At 41.4% G+C, this 20426-nt stretch overlaps 1 protein-coding gene across 1 annotated transcript in view; it reads left to right on the top strand.

Annotated features, from left to right (window-relative positions):
- Positions 1-17527, top strand: part of LOC134625796 (TANK-binding kinase 1-binding protein 1-like) — a 41526-nt gene extending 23999 nt beyond the window's left edge. The window contains exons 2-13 of the mRNA XM_063471091.1: positions 1675-1915; positions 2027-2158; positions 4446-4550; positions 4670-4820; positions 7000-7193; positions 7560-7627; positions 7719-7825; positions 8874-9046; positions 9147-9428; positions 10042-10122; positions 10216-10443; positions 14649-17527. Of these exons, the coding sequence (XP_063327161.1) occupies positions 1682-1915; positions 2027-2158; positions 4446-4550; positions 4670-4820; positions 7000-7193; positions 7560-7627; positions 7719-7825; positions 8874-9046; positions 9147-9428; positions 10042-10122; positions 10216-10443; positions 14649-14777 (1884 nt within the window). The 5' untranslated portion in view covers positions 1675-1681 and the 3' untranslated portion in view covers positions 14778-17527. The remainder of the gene's footprint in view (positions 1-1674; positions 1916-2026; positions 2159-4445; positions 4551-4669; positions 4821-6999; positions 7194-7559; positions 7628-7718; positions 7826-8873; positions 9047-9146; positions 9429-10041; positions 10123-10215; positions 10444-14648) is intronic.
- The last annotated feature ends 2899 nt before the right edge of the window (positions 17528-20426 follow it).

Consider the following 20426-nt stretch of genomic DNA (forward strand, 5'->3'; position numbering starts at 1 on the left):
CGACTACTCCGCCTAGGCTGCACTGTCGAGCGCAGATCCACTGAGCGCAGCGCAAGCTAGCAAGACAGAAGTTAAGCTCGCTGCACCATGGCAAATTGAACCTCCCCCACCCTCATTCAGATCCAGCCTTTGGAACTATTTTGGTCTTCATGTGAAGTATGACCCTGATGGTAAGCGCGTCATGGACAAAAGTAAAACAGTATGTCGGATGTGCCAAGCAATGCTCAATTACATGGATGGGAACTACTGCGTTAGCGCAGTTAGCTCGTTAAGGTGTTGACGCCGTCCAGCCCCACGCACGGGGCGATCCGCGGAAGCTCGTTAACGGAGATTTGCTGTGTTGTGGCGTTAACGTCATTTCAGATTAACGCTGACAGCACTAGTGGAAACACAATGAATATGACTGCACATTTACTCCGACATCATCCTAGTGCAAAGACAAGTGGAAGCAGACAAAAACAACAAGCACGCATGCTACAAACTTTACCCGAGTCATTTAGACAGCCGTTAGCACATGATTCTCCTTATGGGGACCTGATATGTTTAATATGCTGCTGAGAGTATACCCCAGAAGAAGCCTATAGTATAGCTTTTATTTTGGAAAGAGCCATTTCTCTGTAATAAACTCTCTTTTCCAAAGATGAGGGATTTCTCCATCAGATATTTATTTTTTTATTACTTTGTCGTTTCAGCAACATTAAATTTAAAAACTGTACTTTTGAGTTAAAATATAAATTTATAATTTTAATAAATGACAAATTAAAAAGGCATGAACATTTTTTTGTATCGAAAAAATATCGAACCGTGACACCAAAGAACCGTGAATTTTGTGTATCGTTGCACCCCTAATATATATATACATATATATATATGTATATATATATCACACCAGGCAAGACCCCAGGTGTGTAAAGATGCCCCTGACACAATCCAGCACATAACAGCAGGGTGCAAGATGCTAGCAGGCAGGGCATACATTGAACGCCATAACCAAGTAGCCGGCATAGTGTACAGGAACATCTGTGCCGTGTATAACCTGGAAGTTCCGAGGTCAAAATGGGAGATGCCCCCAAGGGTGGTGGAGAATGACCAAGCTAAGATCCTGTGGGACTTCCAGATACAGACGGACAAAATGGTGGTGGCTAACCAACCGGACATAGTGGTGGTAGACAAACAGAAGAAGACGGCCGTAGTGATCGATGTAGCGGTTCCGAATGACAGCAATATCAGGAAGAAGGAACACGAGAAGCTGGAGAAATACCAAGGGCTCAGAGAAGAGCTCGAGAGGATGTGGAGGGTGAAGGTAACGGTGGTCCCCGTGGTAATCAGAGCACTAGGTGCGGTGACTCCCAAGCTAGGCGAGTGGCTCCAGCAGATCCTGGGAACAACATCAGAGATCTCTGTCCAGAAGAGCGCAGTCCTGGGAACAGTTAAGATAGTGCGCAGGACCTTCAAGCTCTCAGGCCTCTGGTAGAGGACCCGAGCTTGAAGGATAAACCGCCCACAGGGATGTGCTGGGTGTTTTATATATATATATATATATATATGTATATATATGTATGACACTCCAGCTCCATCCCCACAACATTACTGGCCTAACGGATCAGTTTATTGTAACTTAACAGAGCAAAGAATTTCTACAATTCTCCCCCATTCTGTCTCTTTCCCTTGTAGCTAACTGATGATGGATCTGTTCAGCAGAGGAGAGCTGGGGCTGCTGGGAGGAGGAGAGGGCCTCAGAGATGATGTGGCTGCGCATGGCATCCGCTGGTCACCCAGTCGTCTGCCAGAAGACATGTATCCGCCGTCTGGATTGGCCCTGGCTGCTGCCTACCATGACATCAAGGTCCGACTAGCCAGTCTGGAGAGGGAGAACAGTAGCATTAAAAGGAAACTCGAACACTACGAAGTCAAGGTGGAGAGCAGCAGGCACACACACATATCCACACATCTTAGACACATACACAAAACAGCATACAGTAACATTTCTGTGTTGGGAATGCTTTGTTTGTGCCCTGTCCCCCAGTTCCCTATGATTACTGAGTTTGGAGAGGAGACAATACTGTGTTGTTCCTGTGAGCCTATCATCAAAGATACCAGCACTATCCAGTCACAGACCACCAACCTACAACAGAGGATCAACTCCCTCACTCAGGAGGTAAAAATTAACATGCAGTACTCTTCAACTTATATGAGTGGGTTGTCTTAGTCATTTTATATGACACCAGTTAGAAGTGTGTACCTGCATTTGCACTTCCATTCTCCCCCTCCAGTACAAACATGTTCCACTCTGCACTACAGTGGCTTGCAAAAGTATTCGGCCCCCTTGAACTTTTCCACATTTTGTCACATTACAGCCACAAACATGAATCAATTTTATTGGAATTCCATGTGAAAGACCAATACAAAGTGGTGTACACGTGAGAAGTGGAACGAAAATCATACATGATTCCAAACATTTTTTACAAATAAATAACTGCAAAGTGGGGTGTGCGTAATTATTCAGCCCCCTGAGTCAATACTTTGTAGAACCACCTTTTGCTGCAATTACAGCTGCCAGTCTTTTAGGGTATGTCTCTACCAGCTTTGCACATCTAGAGACTGAAATCCTTGCCCATTCTTCTTTGCAAAACAGCTCCACAACTGCCCTGTGATGGCCTCAGAGGTTGTCTAAGAGAATATTGGGAGCAACAACACCATGAAGTCCAAAGAACACACCAGACAGGTCAGGGATAAAGTTATTGAGAAATTTAAAGCAGGCTTAGGCTACAAAAAGATTTCCCAAGCCTTGAACATCCCACGGAGCACTGTTCAAGCCATCATTCAGAAATGGAAGGAGTATGGCACAACTGTAAACCTACCAAGACAAGGCCGTCCACCTAAACTCACAGGCCGAACAAGGAGAGCGCTGATCAGAAATGCAGCCAAGAGGCCCATGGTGACTCTGGACGAGCTGCAGAGATCTACAGCTCAGGTGGGGGAATCTGTCCATAGGACAACTATTAGTCGTGCACTGCACAAAGTTGACCTTTATGGAAGAGTGGCAAGAAGAAAGCCATTGTTAACAGAAAACCATAAGAAGTCCCGTTTGCAGTTTGCCACAAGCCATGTGGGGGACACAGCAAACATGTGGAAGAAGGTGCTCTGGTCAGATGAGACCAAAATGCAAAACGCTATGTGTGGCGGAAAACTAACACTGCACATCACTCTGAACACACCATCCCCACTGTCAAATATGGTGGTGGCAGCATCATGCTCTGGGGGTGCTTCTCTTCAGCAGGGACAGGGAAGCTGGTCAGAGTTGATGGGACGATGGATGGAGCCAAATACAGGGCAATCTTGGAAGAAAACCTCTTGGAGTCTGCAAAAGACTTGAGACTGGGGCGGAGGTTCACCTTCCAGCAGGACAACGACCCTAAACATAAAGCCAGGGCAACAATGGAATGGTTTCAAACAAAACATATCCATGTGTTAGAATGGCCCAGTCAAAGTCCAGATCTAAATCCAATCCAGAATCTGTGGCAAGATCTGAAAACTGCTGTTCACAAACGCTGTCCATCTAATCTGACTGAGCTGGAGCTGTTTTGCGAAGAAGAATGGGCAAAGCTGGTAGAGACATACCCTAAAAGACTGGCAGCTGGAATTGCAGCAAAAGGTGGTTCTACAAAGTATTGACTCAGGGGGCTGAATAATTACGCACACCCCACTTTTCAGTTATTTATTTTTAAAAAATGTTTGGAATCATGTATGATTTTCGTTCCACTTCTCACGTGTACACCACTTTGTATTGGTCTTTCACGTGGAATTCCAATAAAATTGATTCATGTTTGTGGCTGTAATGTGACAAAATGTGGAAAAGTTCAAGAGGGCCAAATACTTTTGCAAGCCACTGTATTTGAATCAAGTCTCTTATGTGAATCATGTTGAGGGTTTTTCTCTGTCAGCCTTGTTTGGATTTTTTGTAATCTGACAAATAGTGAACACACAGCTGAGCATCAGGCAAAACAGTGATGAGACATATACAAGACTGTCCTGTTATGATGTTGCACAGCAGTCAGGACCACAAGCACTGTACTTGCACAATGAAGCTCTAATTCAAGGAGTTTAAGAGAAATATTACATTAACAGTTCAGGAAGTCTCTCATTTTCAGATTTGATTAACTATCATGCCCTCATTGACATACTTCAGATCCTCAGACTGAAAAAAGACTGAAAAAAAGGCTAAAAATAGTCCTAGGGGTTACTGCTTGGAACAGCAAAGCAATAACACACATTTGAGCCATGACAAATGTCCCAATAACTAGGAGGCCTTCATAATGGGAGAACCTTTTCTCCTTTTAAAATGTAAAATTATATCACAACATATCTTCCTGAAATTTAGATACCTGCAGTATATTGTATTTCATTTGGAATTAATTGAAATTGCTAGAAATAATTTTTCTCAGCTCCAAAAGAGCAAAGAGAGAGAAGAGAGACTGGAAGAAGTCATCCAAGCTTACGAGAAGATTCACCTGGAGAAAAGCAATGTCCAGAGAGACCTAGACAAAATGGTAAATACATACAAACATAATAATATGTTTTGTACTGTTAAATGCATTTTGTGCTGAGGTATTTCCTAGCAGATTGGGTTTCAGTTGCAATTTGCTGTGTTTCCATTTGTGTGAGACAGACAACTCTAGTGGAGCAGCACGTGGACAGGATCCGCATCCTCGAATCAGCTCTCAGGCAGAGAGATAGTTCCCTGCAGAAACTCAGCACTGAGCTGCACAGCAAAGACTTACATAAGTCTCAACTCCATGCCAGTCTAGACATACCGAGAGGTGGGTTCTTTATATATCAGGGGCACATCTGCTTAAATAAATATCTATGGTAGCAGTAGGAGAAATATCCTAATCCATAAAGTGCAAGTAGAAACTACTGTTTGTAACTGTCATAGTTATAGTTCAGGATTTCCATTTATTTAAAATCTGTCACATTCAAAAATTCATTGCTTTACATATTCTATTCCCACTATTGTTCTGTACCAACAGCAGGGCGGGGCATTCCTTTTTTTTTTTTTTTTTTTTTTTTGTCTGTCCCATTTGGTTCTTTAGCCGTCAGAATTGTTGTCTGAAGACCAACAAGGATACCAAATGGATTACAAGGATACCAAATGGATTACAAGGATACCAAATGGATTACAAGGATACCAAATGGATTAGGGCGGGGCATTCCTGATGAATGCTATAGAGCACTATTAGCCTTGTACAGTGTGTGTGGCATTGGGTCATAGTCTGTCTTGTAGTCAATCCAAGCAATGCTGTCTGGTCTTCTCCACTATCGGAGGGCGATGGCCCTCTAGTATGCACTCTGCGCTCATGTGTTTACTCATGTGCCTATTCAGCTTGGTTGCTATGCCTTAGTGGTGCTTCTATGTTGTGGAGATGCAGGTAATTAGCAGGTTTGATGGTATTGGACCGTTTTGAGGATCCTTCATGATTACGATTGTTCTTCCATTCGTTAGTCAAACACCTTAGTAGTGCTGCCAAGCATCCATGGTCTGGCTGTCATAGTGTGGATGTTCGGGCAGTTTGAGACCTGTTTTTTCCAACCTTGGAGGACACGTTTTACTTTTCTCCTGCATTCGGGGCGGAGCTGGTCTCTGCTGTGGTCTAGGTACACCTGCTCATCATAGGGCTGCAATAAAGTGAGGGTATTTAAGGACCAGCTTGAACCTTCATTCTCGGAATTAACTCTGCTCTCTTCCCCCATAGTGCCATTCCTTCATGTGACCACGGATTCCTGTTTGGTCCTTTCCTTCATTAGTTGGATTTTCAAAGACATAATTCAACAAAGGAATCCTTTCTTGCAATGGAACAATTGCTCTAGGGCATGATCCAGACAGAGGTTGAATAAGCAGGAGGTAACAGCGAACAGAGTTGACCACCCACAAAGTTCTGGGACACACTTTCGGGTGAGGTCAGAAGCTGGTCAGCTAAGCAAAGTTTAAAAGAGCCTGCAGTAATAACAAGCCAGCCCCAAGTACCGCTTCATCTCCTTTTTGGTTTTGGGACACAGTGTCACGGCGGGGTGCGCCGGTATGTTTGTTGGAGCGGACCCAAAAGCAGACACTGGAGGCAAGGAGCAGGTTTGCAAACTGAAGGCGAGCCTTTATTTCGGCTGAAAACATGAAGCTATGAAACACCAAGCATAACTATGATAAACTATGTCGAACCTATGACTGACCATGATAACAAAAGGTAAAACTATGACTGTGACAGGAACTATTACTGTGACTAGATGACATGAGGGAAATTGGCAGACGTCCTGGCAATGAACAGTAAGAGACAAAGGACTTAAATACACACATGAGGTGATCAGGGGAAGTGGAGACACATGAGGAAACAGCTGACTAGGATGAACATAATGATGCACAGGAAATGTAAACTAAAACACAACAACATGAAAACTGGACTTTCAAAATAAACAGGAAAACATGACACCACACAGGCATGACAGCATTAACCAGGCAGACCAGAAACATAACACATAAGACACAATAAACAACAATGGGAACTTTAATCTGTGTGGCTCCACTCCGCTCCAACAGCACCACTTCATAGTCAATGTGTTGGTAACACTTGTCGTGTGACCAAGAATGGCCCTTGCCACTTGGTGAGCTGGATGAAGGGAGCAATACAAGCAATTTATCTCCCAGCAAAAATTATCTTAGGTGCTGCTGATGTTCCTCGGCCTAGAGCAAATTTTCCCATGATAACCTCCCCAGTGTGTGTAGCTTTGCTTTTAGGTCCAGAACATATTGAATTTCATTCTTACCTGAGCTTGGACCTTGCTCCCAGCTTTCTTTAATGAGGTCCAGCACCCCCTGTGGCTTCCTGCCGAACAGCATTTCCTTGCTAACGCTGCTCAAACTGGGTTACACTGCGAAATCCAGAGCAGGGAGATATATGTGAAGCTGTCATTTCTTTTTTTCATTTTCATTTTTGTTTTTTTTTCCAGATGGTCCAGGGCCGACACTGCAGAGCTCCTGCAGTCTGGATGCCCTTTTGGACCTGAAGGTGCAGCAGCTGGAGGCTGAGCTGGAGGGTGCGCAGAACCAGGCTGAGGGGGCTTTTCAGAGAGAGAAGGCAATGAGGGCTGAGGTCCAGAGGCTGCAGCACGAGGTAGCAAAGCTGCGGGAAACACAAAGACAGGTACCTCTCAATTGCTTTAAATTCTTACCTGGCCATGATCGAGTACAGATGGACTGCAGGACATTGTGATCTCACAATTGCTGTGGGTCAACAAAGCACACTTAGGCAGCCATGACTAAGTGTGCTGCCATGCAGCCACGCTTTAACGTTAAAGCTTAAAAGCTGCAGCTATTGTCAATTATATGTCAGGTTATTTTTCAACAAATTCAACAAACAAACTACAGTCCTGGACTGCCACTTGCTGCAGGCTTTCAGAGTTATAGTGGTAAAAAAAAAACCTTCAATTAAAATAAATGAATAAATCTTCTCATGTTTTCCTTCAGTGGTTGGTAGTTCTAACCACAGATCCTTGTGTGTCTGTGTCAGTCACAGGACCTGTCTTCTCACTGTGAACACTGTGACGTAGAATGGATAAAGAAAGCCGGCGATGAACAGTAAGTCTAATTACAAAGAATATTTAAATAGAAGTCTATAGTTCATTGTCTTATGCGTGTGTGTGAATGTGTCTGTGTGTGTGTGCTCCAGGGTTAACCTGGCATTAGCTTACACGGAGCTCACAGAGGAGCTGGGTCATGTTCGCTGTCTGGCTGCAAAGCAGAGTGACCTTCTGCAGCATGTCTCACAGGAGCCTGGTAAGCAACCTGAAAGAGTGGCTAATTTGTGGATTTTATGGTAGAATATTTGTCAGAGAGACTTGTCCTGTAGATATGCTAAAAGTCTCTACCAGCTTGAAAGTTTTTCAATTTAATTGCATGTACTGTACCCACTTACTGGAACAGTTTTTGTACCGAGGCTCAAGTGTTACCGTGAAACAGTAATAAACATCTACTTTCTTTCATCTTAGTTGATAGCTGATAGTTTATAGCAACTCATGTTAGCTGTGGAGTTGTTGGATCATGATGGAAGAGTTCAAACATCCTCTGAGTCACATCAGACTGCAGGAGGTATAATCAGCCATCTGTATAGATGACCATACCATGGCCACTGCAACTTCTACTTGGATTCTACTTGATTGGAAGCTATGCAGTAACTTGTTGGACACATGTCAGCACCCACAGTAAACTTAAGTAAACTATCTATGGGACAAACCCTACAGCCACTAATTTAGCTATTGATTTTGCCTGCTGATAGTCTTCGCAATTCTTACACATTTAAAAAAAATACAGTAATGAAATTGAAAAGAAAGGTAATAAGGGTAAATGAAGGTAATCAAGAACCAAGCAAAACTATGATTTTAGTTCATATCTATCTGCACATATCAAGGTAGGCTAAATCAGTGTACGTCAGCAACATAATATGATTTGGTACTCTTCCATTGGTATATGTATATGCTCTCTTGTTGCTAGAAGTGCAATGTAAATGGACTCTGTAAAAATGAAAAATTCTCTCTTGTGTGTCCTATGTACAAGAATTTCTACATGTAACATTTTTCTATCTGCACCAGCCTACTTTAGCAATCAGCATTACACTAACTTACAGCAACATGAAATTACACTGAATCTCCACCTCCAGCCTTACTTCCTCACTTAGCCGCTCTCTAGTCATCTAGTCTTTAAACTCAGAACTATGTAGTAATGTGTAATTTTGTGTAATGACTGGTGTTATATTTAGACAAAGCAGAAGTTGTTTTCAGGTCTGTTATTTCCTTTCTTCATTCATCTTTCTCTTGCTCTTGCACAGCTCCTCAGCATCTCTCTCCAACCTCTTCCCAGCGTGCCTCACTCTCCCCTGACAGACTCCTCCCCACTCCCCCATCTCCTATGTCCTCAACTGAAGGGTCCATCTCCTATTCTCATCAGCAGACTAGCAGCCGCCTACGAGCTAAGTTCCAGGGTCGCCGAAGTTACTCAGAGGTTAGGCTACACATTTTAGTAAAACATGAAAATGACAACTATATTGTGACATATTTTTATGTATTTTATTTTGTACTGATCCATGCCTCCTGTTTCCAAGGTATCTGACACATCAGTCAACCAAAAGCCCCCAGTTCACCTGTTAAGGGACCCAGTATCTACGCTTCCCAAACCCAGGCACGTCCATGGGGACATGCAGGCTTACAGCCAAACCAAAAGTCAGCTCTGTACCTCACTGGTGGGTTTGGTCAGACCAGCATCAGCTCATGGAGCTGGAGTGGAGAGAGGAGGAGGAAGGGGCGTAGAAAGGTGTGGTGACAGCAGCCTGAGCAGCAGTCCTCGTCACTGTGTTCTCGACCTGGACTTTCCTGTGGCTGCTGAGGTGAGAAGTAGAACTTGTATTCACTTAGTTCTTGTTTTTCAGATGTTATGATGAAACAACGGTTTGTAACCCATTTTAGCAGTGGGTGCTGGGTGCTCTGGCCATTGCCAGTCCATAGTCCATAGTTTGTTTGAAGATTTTATGAAGCTTGAGCATGCTGAGTTAGACAAATCAAGATGAGGTATTTTAGTGTCAAATTTTCTCTTTTTTTCTTTTTTTTCTTTTTTTTCCCTTGATATTTTAGATGTAGTGGGCTTCTAAGTAGTCTTCCACTGAATGCCATATTCCTATTTGGCTTCACTAGATAAAACTCGCTGACCTATTCCTAGTGTTTGTTAGCACTAACATTCTTGGTAATGCAGACAAATGGCTTGATGCACAATGTAGCAGCTAGCTAATGGAGTCTGTGTTGTGCTAGGAGTTGGTTGTTTGTTCAACTTAGTAAATAGTGGATTAGTTTCTAAGCTGCCTTTGGCTAGTGGATTGTCAGAGAAAAGTAATCACTCTGATAATCATTTAGTCATTTTTGATGTAACATGATAGTTACATCAAAAATGACTACTATTCTGCCAAACTACAGTATCTACTTAACCCTACTTTTCTTCTCATGAAGGTTCACCACTTCTGTCACACTGACGAGCCAACTGAACCCACGCCACTGGTAACACCACCTCAGTCTTCAGATGATGAAGAGGTGATGATAATGATTCTGATGTTTGCTGATTTTCATCTAGAGTTAGAGGTCATATTGAAGATGTGTGGGGTTGTGTGCTATGTAAATTTACAGGACGTATGCACATATCCATCGCCCGCTGCCAGCCCACCTCATACTCTTGGTGCTGTTGGGACTGGTTCATCGTCACCTAGGGAACAGCCCATTCACTCCTCTTTCCAGTCTCCAAGGAAACAGCCCCACCATCCCTCTTTCTCAGCCCTTGAGGGCCCTACCATGCTCTCATGCCATCTGCCTCCCTACGTGAACACTGAGCATGCTCAGTCATGGCCATCTATTAATGTGAGTAGAAAACAATATTGGGGATTACATGAAGCTATTAAGAGATTTCCTGCAGACCCAACAGACTCACTGCTGCAGCTCAAAAGAAGTCCCACTGAAGCACAAAACCCCTCTGTTACCTCTGTTAATTTAATTTGTTTAACATGCTGAAGATTATGTTTGTATAATTTGTGTATGGGAAAAAAATGTAAGTTGCTTTAAAAAGACATTCCTGTATTCCTTTTAGCTGATGCCACAGATAAATAAATCTACCTGTTTAGTTTGTGCAGTAAAGATGAGACACTGAAATATTCTTTTAAACTTGGTTTAGAAAAACGCTCTCACAGACACTTGCACAAACTCTTAAGACTCTTAAGATTCTGTAATACGGCAGAAAGTAATATTTAAACCCTGAAATAAGTTAGCAACTTGTATTTCCAGTTCTCCTGCTTGGGCATAGATGGGCTTTCTTCATGAGGTTTTGTTAGATGCTAGAATAGAGTCTCTGGTTAACACAAACTTTACCAAGCTCTGGTTCTGATGCAGCCAATGGAGCAGATTGTGCCCATTCAAGACAATGATCCATCCATCATCTTCTTGCTCTTATTCAGTTCAGGGTTGCAGGAAGCTGGGGTCCTACCCCAGCTGTCTAGTGCAAGAGTCAGGATAGACCCTGGACAGGCAGCCTACAGTGATTCAAACTTCACCAACTGTGTCATTTCAGAAGCATCCCAAAAGCAGCTTTCCACTCTGCAACACTGCACAGAGCTGACAAGGAAGGCAGAAAAATCAAACTTTGCATGTGAAAAATTCCCAATGTAATTTGAAGCTCTGCAAAAGATTAGTAATTAGTAGCATCTTCTCAGAAATTTAATGTCACAGATACACACCATTTCTGATAAATATCTGTGACATTGACTCTTTGGCAATGTTGAATATTTTCATTATATTGTTCTAAATGTTGAAGTAAGTAAATAGCCACCCCATTCATGAATTACATTTTGGTTTGCTCACAAGCGGCTAAATAAGACACTGAATGTCATCACATTAAACACAGGGGATTAGTTCTGGTGACAGTCTTGTGACTTTGTTAGTGTCCAAACATCATCGTTTTACTTCTTTTGATTATGTTTGCTCTTCTAAAATCATATAACTGTTATCAGCTTGTTGAGATTAGCTTGCCGAAAGCTTCAGTTCAATTAAATTAAATTTTTTAATTAATGGGATGACTGTGGCTCAGGAAATAGCACAGATCATCTGCCAATCGGAAGGCTGGTGGTTTGATCCTCTGCTGCTCCATTTGGCATACCAAAGTATCCTTGGGCAAGATACTGAAGTTTCCAATGTGCTTATTGGATTGTGAATACGTGTGTGGAAAAGACAAAATAGATAGAGAGGGGGAAAAAAGAGTGAGATATAGGCCTATTTAACAACATATACTGTTTACACGAGCTAATTTTATTTCTTATATGAATGCTAATTATTTAACTGCCATAAACAGCCATAACTGTACTTGACTGAAAAACCCCTCAAGTGACAAAAATAACAAATGTACTGCACTGAAACACTCAGTGAGGCTATGAACTGCTCTGTATCAACTCATTGGTTATTTGCAACTTAGCCTACATACCTAATGAGAGGAATGTGCATGGCTCTGTAAACACAGTTCTGTGATGTCTTGGTCATTTGAGGTCAGCTTCAGCCTCAGGTTTGATTCAGATCCAATCTGCTTCTGTATTTTGTGTAGATACGTGATTGCAAATGGAAGGAGAAAGCACATCGCCTTGTCTGAAAGTGCAGGGTATTCCCTGAACAGCTGTATTCAACAGTCCAAAGTTTCTGCTGTGCTGGTCAAAATATTCAGTACAGTTCTCCTCTGATACTTCCTGTTTGGAGCCAGGATTACAATGCTTTTGAACCATTATTTTTCATTCCTCCACTTGCCATGACGACTTAGTTTGTCAACCCTTTTAGCTGCTTGTTAGGCCGGCCTAGTAAGCTTACCTACTGGCTGATTTAAAAAGGAATATGCCTTTTTCAAAAAAGACAAAACTTAGTTTAAATTCAATTTTTGTGATCTTGCAGTAAAGAATGTTTAATGTTTTTAACATTTTAAATAATCATTTAAATCTTAAAAAAGTCTTTGAGACGTCCCAGCAGTGGTACGTGTACCACAGTTTGAGAATGACTGTTTTAGGACTTCCTGATAACAATAAATTGCAGTAGTCCAGCCTACAAGTAAAAAATGCATGAACTAGTTTTTCAGCGTCACTCTGAGATAGATGTTTCTAATTTTAGAGATATTGCACAAATGGAAGAAAGCAGTCCTTCAGTGTTCATATTAAAAATGTGTTTAATATGAACACTGAAGGATATGTCTTAGTCAGCTCACAGTATTACTGGAGGCCAAGGTAATGCCATCCAGAGTAAGCATGTGGTTAGATAACATATTTCTAAGATTGTCACAGTAAACAAACAGAGTCAAGCACAGGACTGTGAGTTTGGAATTGAAATTTCATGGCTTATTTACAACAACCGCCAAGTGCTATGGAGAGAAGGAGGACACCACTCTCCGCTGCAGTCAGACACTGCCAGAAACACACTCGAACTTCCAAACTCACGCTCAGGGATCCAGGGCAGAAACAGGGACAGGGACAAATAGCATTTCTCTGTGCAATGAAATTCTTCCTTTGCTGTCCATACACAAATGAGATGAGTCTGCTGTCGATGGCCATAAGATCATTTGTAAACTGTAACGCTGTCTCTGTACTGAATTCTGAAATCTGATCGAAACTCTTCAAATAAACCATTTCTCTGCAGGTGATCAGTTAAATCCTTTACAACTAATGTTTGGACACTAACAGGCATATAAGACCTGTTAGTGCTACTTCTAGCCTTCTTTGCATGTAGTATAGGCAGTATAGTTACATTTAACCGCAGTACGAGGACAGAAGGGAAATATGGGCCAGATCAGACAACTTCTAGATTCGTAGGTGCTAAGGGTGTCTGACAACAGAGGACTCTTTCACAGTAGGTGTAGAAAACATATTATCCCCCTACGAGCAAGCACTTTGGCACCAGTGGGAAGGAAAAACTCCCTTTTAACAGGAAAAAACCTCCAGCAGAACAAGGCTCAGATCAGATCATGCCCTGCAAGGATTACCAGCATGGTGATGGTGGCTGCAAAATTGTTGGAGACGAGAAGGGACAGCAAGGAAGGGCAAGAAAAGGAGAACTTTCCCAAATATGACACATATTTTATTTATGATCCATATTTATTTCATTTTATGTCACATAAGTTTCATCAAACTAAATTTTGCTTGGCGCATGCAAAAAGATTTTATGCTGCACATTACTTTGACAAATAAACTTCAACTATATGAAAGAGAAGACAAAGGCTGATGTGCAGTAGTGACATATAAAACAAATGGGAGTGAAAAGAGGTCAGCACAGAAGAAGTGCACAGTGCATTATGGGAAGTCCCCCGGTAGCCTGAGCCAATAGCAGTGTAAGGGATGGTTCAGGGTCACCTGACCCAACCCTAACTATAAGCTTTATCAAAAAGGAAAGTTTTAAGAGCAATTTTAAATAGGTTGTGTATCTTTTGAACCCAAACTAGGAGTTGGCTCTACAGGAAAGGAGCTTGATTGCTGAGACTCTTCCACCCACTTATACTTTTAGAGATTAAGCCTACAGTCTGAGAGTGAGCTGCTCTTTTGGGATAAATCATCTATTCCATCTATTCCAAAGAATAGAATAGAATAGAATATTCTTTATTGTCAGTGTCATAAGTACAATGAAATTGTTAGCCTCTAAGCCACAAGCTTAGAGGCTAACTTTAAAAAAAATATTAAAAGTATTCTCTGTGACACTTGATCTAAACAATTAATAATCCAAGCTATAAGAAGCTTTTCTACTTCATCATATCACAGTTTTCCGTCATCGAGAAACTGTGCTAAAGGACTTGTGTTCTCTTTGATTGAAGCTTTATGAAGACTTTTTTTTGGCACAAACTGGTGCATAAAAAGTTAATAAAAATGAATATCCTATTATGTTTTGCAATAGGGTTTTCATAAAATCATCATGTTTCTGCTCATCATTTAGCTCTGATGGATGCAACTGCAGAGCTTATGTGTAATTTCAGGTGATCAGCTTGTTCGGATTTACCATTATTGATGGTTAAGCAATTTGATACCTATTCTTTTTTTTCTTCCGAATCTCCACAGTTATGGATGGAATCGGAAGAGAATGCTGCTCGGAGCTGCCCTCTGTGCCAGTTGACCTTCCCAACCAGTTACCCTGATGATGCCCTCATCAAACACATTGACTCTCACTTGGAGAACAGCAAGATCTGACCTTTCATTTTTATTTAAAAAATAATTGTAAGCTCACTTTTCACCAGAGATGGACATAAAGGTTATTTTTGATTGATTCTTGGTTTGATCCAGGAACGGTTTGAGTAGCCTGCATGAGTCTTTTGCATCGCTCCAACCTTTGTATGGCCATTACCCATCTCACTGAAGTGGATAGTCCAATCTAATTGTGAAATCAAAGCGTTCACAGCCCACGATTTCCTTTTCAGTAAACACACATGGATTGCATATTATTTTTCATCAAGCACTATAGGTTTTCTTTCATTCAGAACCAAACTAACATTTGTACATTTTAGAAATGATATGTTATAGTTGGAACCACTGCAACTGGCACTCTTTTTGCAGTGCCGCATGTGCTGGTCTGAAAGCAGTCCTGGAAACAGAAGACAATTCAATGACGAGTTTGCAAAGAAAAGTGTCTGGACTTCTTTGAGTTGCTTGAAGACGTTGCACCTCTCATCCGAGAAGCTTCTTCAGTTCTAAGGTCAAATGGCCGAGAGTCCCAGATTTAAACCCAGTGGGAGTTTCCCCCCAAAGAGGGACAAAGGACCCCCTGGTGATCCTCTAATCACATGAGCCAAGGTGTGAAAGCGGGTGTGGGACCTAATCAGCCAGGGTTTCGGGTGAGCTCATTGTTAAACCTGGCCCCACCTTGTCGTGTGAATTCCTGAGGTCAGATGGCCCAGGATGTGAGTGGGCGTTAAGGCGTCTGGGGAGGGAACTCAAAACTGGATTATAGATGGCAGACAGTTGGTGTCGTAAACCACCGCCTCTGTTCAAAGATGGTCGCTCACAGTGGACATAGATGGCCTCTTTCACTCCTCTTTCAAACCATCTGTCCTCTCTGTCCAAAATGTGAACATTGGCATCCTCGAAAGAGTGACCTTTGACCTTTAGATGCAGATGGACTGCTGAGTCTTGTCCTGTGGAGGTGGCTGATTAGGTCCCACACCCGCTTTCACACCTTGGCTCATGTGATTAGAGGATCACCAGGGGGTCCTTTGTCCCTCTTTGGGGGGAAACTCCCACTGGGTTTAAATCTGGGACTCTCGGCCATTTGACCTTAGAACTGAAGAAGCTTCTCGGATGAGAGGTGAAACGTCTTCAAGCAACTCAAAGAAGTCCAGACGCTTTTCTTTGCAAACTCCTTTGACTACGATGACCTGGATGACTGAGAACCTTCACAGACAAGACAATTCAATGTTGTAGAGGATCAAGTCGGCAGTTTGAAAATATACAAACCTTCCTGAGGTCCAGTGTGCAAATTTAGACCCGTAGAACCATGGTAGCCACATTAACCCTTTAAAATTCTCTGTAAGAAAATAATGATAGAACTATTATTTCTTAGCACTTTTTATTTACCATGGGCAATAATAACATTAATCAGTAATTTGTTTTTAAATAAATCTTGCATGTTTTAATATTGGCTTAAAACACACTTAAAAATACAAATAAATACAGATTTTTTTATTAAATGATTCAGGCTTGTGATTTTAGCTCTATTTTATTTTATTTTTTTAACTTTTTAAACTAAAAATGTGATTACAAACCATGTAATGATGTATTGCTAGAAACATGTTTACCAGCATATGTGAGATTGTTAACATGGGACAAACCATCCTCTCCCCGGCCACCTCCTCCAGTTTGTCCGGTTCAACACCAAGGCATTCCCAGGTCAGCCGAGAGATATCTCTCCAGCGTGTTCTGGGCCTCCTCCCGGTGGGACATGCCTGGAACACCTCACCCAGGAGGGGTCCAGGAGGCATCCTTGTCAGATGTCTGAACCACCTCAACTGGCTCCTTTCAATGTGGAGGAGCAGCGGCTCTACTCTGAGCCCCTCCCGGATGGCCGAACTTCTCACCCTATCTCTAAGGGAGAGGCCAGCCACCCTTTGGAGGAAGCTCATTTCTGCTGCTTGTATCCACGATCTCATTCTTTCGGTCACTACCCACAGCTCGTGACAATTGGTGAAGGTAGGGACGTAGATCAACTGTTAAACTGAGAGCTTCGCGTTCACACTCAGCTCTCTTCACCACAACAGACCAGTACAGCGTCCGCATCGCTGTAGCCACAGCACCAATCCATGTGACCATGGGATTACTATTACCTAAACTGTCATGATTTTTACTTATTTGTTTGTTTGTTTTTTTTACCAAACTTAGGATACTTAATTACTTAAAAATAATGTTGATGACATTATTATTACTATTATTATTATTATTATTATTATTATTACAGTTATTATATCCTTGAAATAAGGAGCCTCATATACCATGTATTTATTGGTCCTAAGATAATAATTTTGTTTCAAACTTTCATGAAGGAATTTCAAGTTTTTAAACTTCCGCTTTAAAAAAAAAAAAAAAAAAATCATGCTCTACCAGCTGCTTGGTAGAACTTGAAAAAGTTTTTTTTTCTTTTTTTCTATCAACTTAGATAATTAGGTAGGACCTAAAAAAAAAGTCTACTTGAGTGTCATGCCTGGACTGAGCAACAACGTCTGTGTCGGAAAAGAAAGGCCCAAAACTATAGCCTGTCAGCTGAAGCTTCAAATTGAGGTGTCCAAAAAGCAATGGGTGGCTACATCCGTGTTTTATATGAAGTTTTATATGAAGAGGATGCCCCTGGATATTCAGATAGCACAGATGTCCTTTAAGTGGGGACTGGAGGCTGTCTCCAAAGGCGAGTCAATGTGCATGTTTAAGTGTCCATATCAAGCAAATAAATGTATATGACATTGTACAAACGTTTTGGTCTCTGTAGCTTATTTCCCCTTCATAACAACTGTCATTGGCCATTTATTTATTTATTTATAATGTAACCAATGATGTGAATTTTAACATATGCTGAAGTCTATCTTTTATATGGAGTCTGGACTGAGTTCATGGTAGATACCTTCCTGGTTTAAGCTAAAATGAAAACTTAAACTAAATCAAGACATTTAGTGTTATGTTCAACAATTTTAAAATAGTGTATGGTAATTTAAAATGTCCTTTAGTTTTATTTAAACATTTTCACAAATCTGGTGGAATATTCATAAATGTATGTAAATGATATAAATCTCCACATTAAACTAAACTAAGAAAATATAGAACTCTTATTATGCTCTTTGCACCTTGGCTCCTGTGCAGAAGACGTGGACATGCATCCAGAACTATAAACAAATATTTTGACTCTTGGCTGATATTGTTTTATGGATTACAGACAAACTTAGTTAGCATTAGAGCTGTTACAATGATGAGCAGTAAGGGTTCACTGTCTCGCTCAAGGTCACCAGTACCAGTGCCTGTGAATGAACATACGCTGGCTGCTGGAAGTGGAATGGAAGTTAAATTTAAGCTGATTTACTGAGTGCTGCTGTCACAAAGCTGACAGGAAGGTGCAGGAGAGGTGTGAAGACTCCTGGTTAGCCTCTGTTTGGGTACACCTTCCTTTTATTTCATCGCTGTTTTTTTTTTTGTTTTGTTTTTTTTTACTTTATTTTTATAGCACATTTAATAACAACAAAATGTTGACCTAAGTGCTTTACAAAGATTAAAAAAACCCCCAAAAAACAAAAATTACACAGTAACAAAAAACATCAATAACAAATACCTGGTAACAGATGACTAGGTGGATAGATAGGTAACTCTCATGCGGTCTTGAAAGCCAATGAGTAAAAATGTGTTTTAAGATGGGATTTGAAAAGACTGACGGTTGGGGCCTTTCTAATGTGGTAAATCAGTCCACATTTTCAGCGCCACAACCGCAAATGCCCGGTGACCTCTGTGAACCAGCTTCGACTTAGAAGTGGCCAAGAGCGAGAGATCACTTGATCTTAGAGCTCTAGGGGGTATATATGGCTGCAGTAAGTCAGACAGATATTCTGGAGCCTGACCGTTCAGCGCTTTATAAGTCATCAACAAAATTTTGTATTTAATTCTAAAGCAGACTGGGAGCCAGTGAAGGAGCATCGGGGAAATATGCGTGTGTCTCTTTGAACGTGTCAGGAAACGAGCTGCAGCATTCTGGACCAGCTGGAGCCGTGCTAGACAAGACTGGCTAACACCTACATATAGAGAATTACACTAGTCCAGTTGAGATAAGATAAAAATAAGATTGCTGTAGTTAGAGAAGCATTGTGGCAAGCTGAGCTACATCATCCTATGCTCCTCCCACTTTTTTTGCATTCACTAATTGTACTCTCTAAATGTAGGGTTATAAAATGTCTGTAATGTAGTTTGTGTACCTCCACTTGTGTAGGGTAAATGCTGTGTAGCTTAACATTAACTGTGACACATACATGGTTTCACATGTCTTGATCCATGCTCAATCATCCAGGTAAGTAAATCCCAAAAAGTTGATTCTGTTCATCTGGACGTTTTCAGTGGGAGAAACATTTCATCATCATCCAGGTGACTTCTTCAGTCTCAGCAGACTGCAGGTTTGCCCAACCTTATAAACAGTACAATGACTTAAACTAGCTCACTGAATGATCAGGGGGCTGTGAGGTGAAGCTCAGGATTTATCCAAAGGAGAGCTGCATCATTACAATCTCTTCCACTCTATAAACCTGAAATCTGTGTGGAACAGCTAACCAATCATATATGCAGAACAGCGCAAACATTATTTACTGTCGTGTAAAACAACAGGCATAAAGCCTGATTTTTTTCCCCCCGTGGCATCAGATTTTGTACAAATTATATGTGACTCAGTTACAGTGGTAATTATTGCACACTTTTTGTAAATCCTAAAAACTTGATTTCACTTGTCAAATATCATTGTGGTCGTCTGCTGATATATTTAAATGAAATTGCTGATGTAAAGAACCAATGATTTCTAAAGGAAAATCGTGAAGATTATCAGGGGTGCCCAGTGCTTTGCATACAACTGTATAAAGTCTCCTCCTGGAAGTGAAAAGCTTACAAATCCATATCCCATTAAGCAAGCTGCAAAGATAGTCCTGTTCACAACTGTCAGTCACAAATTGACTCTGAGGCTCTTTAGTAATTCCAGCAGCTTTTTAAGATCAGACGATGGTTTCATGCAACTGCAGACATTAGTAAACGTTCCTTCTTTAGAACACCAGCCTTAGCAATGAAGATATTTTTCACAGGCTTTTCATGACCTCCATAACACACCGGGTTTAGAACACATTGTAGTGAAGTAGATTTTGGGTTAGGATGTTACATGATGTCCATAAACGCACCACTGACATCCACACCTTTCAGCTGACAATTACCCGGCTATAAGAAACAGCTGCGCTTCACTACTGAGAGAAGGCATTTGGCAGTTGTGGCAATCCATGGTGGCTGCGAGCATTAGGCAGTCAAACACTGCATATCTCTTAAGGAAAAGCTACTTAGAATTGCCCTTTAGAGAGTGGTAAGTGCGACCTTGGTGTTTATCATACTGTGGCATAGTAGGGTGGACTCTGACTACTGTTTCCCTCTCTTGTTGCAGGTGTGCATTATACTGCTGCTGTCTTGTCAGATGCTGTTTTGTTTGTTTTGCACTACTTTTATAAAGTATAGTGATTTGGGATGTGTTTTTATGTAGATCTTTTATTGATTGTTTAACGTTTTATCTTTTCTTTTATTGCTTTAGTGGAGGTGCGGCCGCTTGTTCAGAGGCTAGGCACGTGAGGTGTA

Source organism: Pelmatolapia mariae, linkage group LG4, assembly GCF_036321145.2.
Source record: "Pelmatolapia mariae isolate MD_Pm_ZW linkage group LG4, Pm_UMD_F_2, whole genome shotgun sequence".
NCBI classification, from domain to species: Eukaryota; Metazoa; Chordata; class Actinopteri; order Cichliformes; family Cichlidae; genus Pelmatolapia; species Pelmatolapia mariae.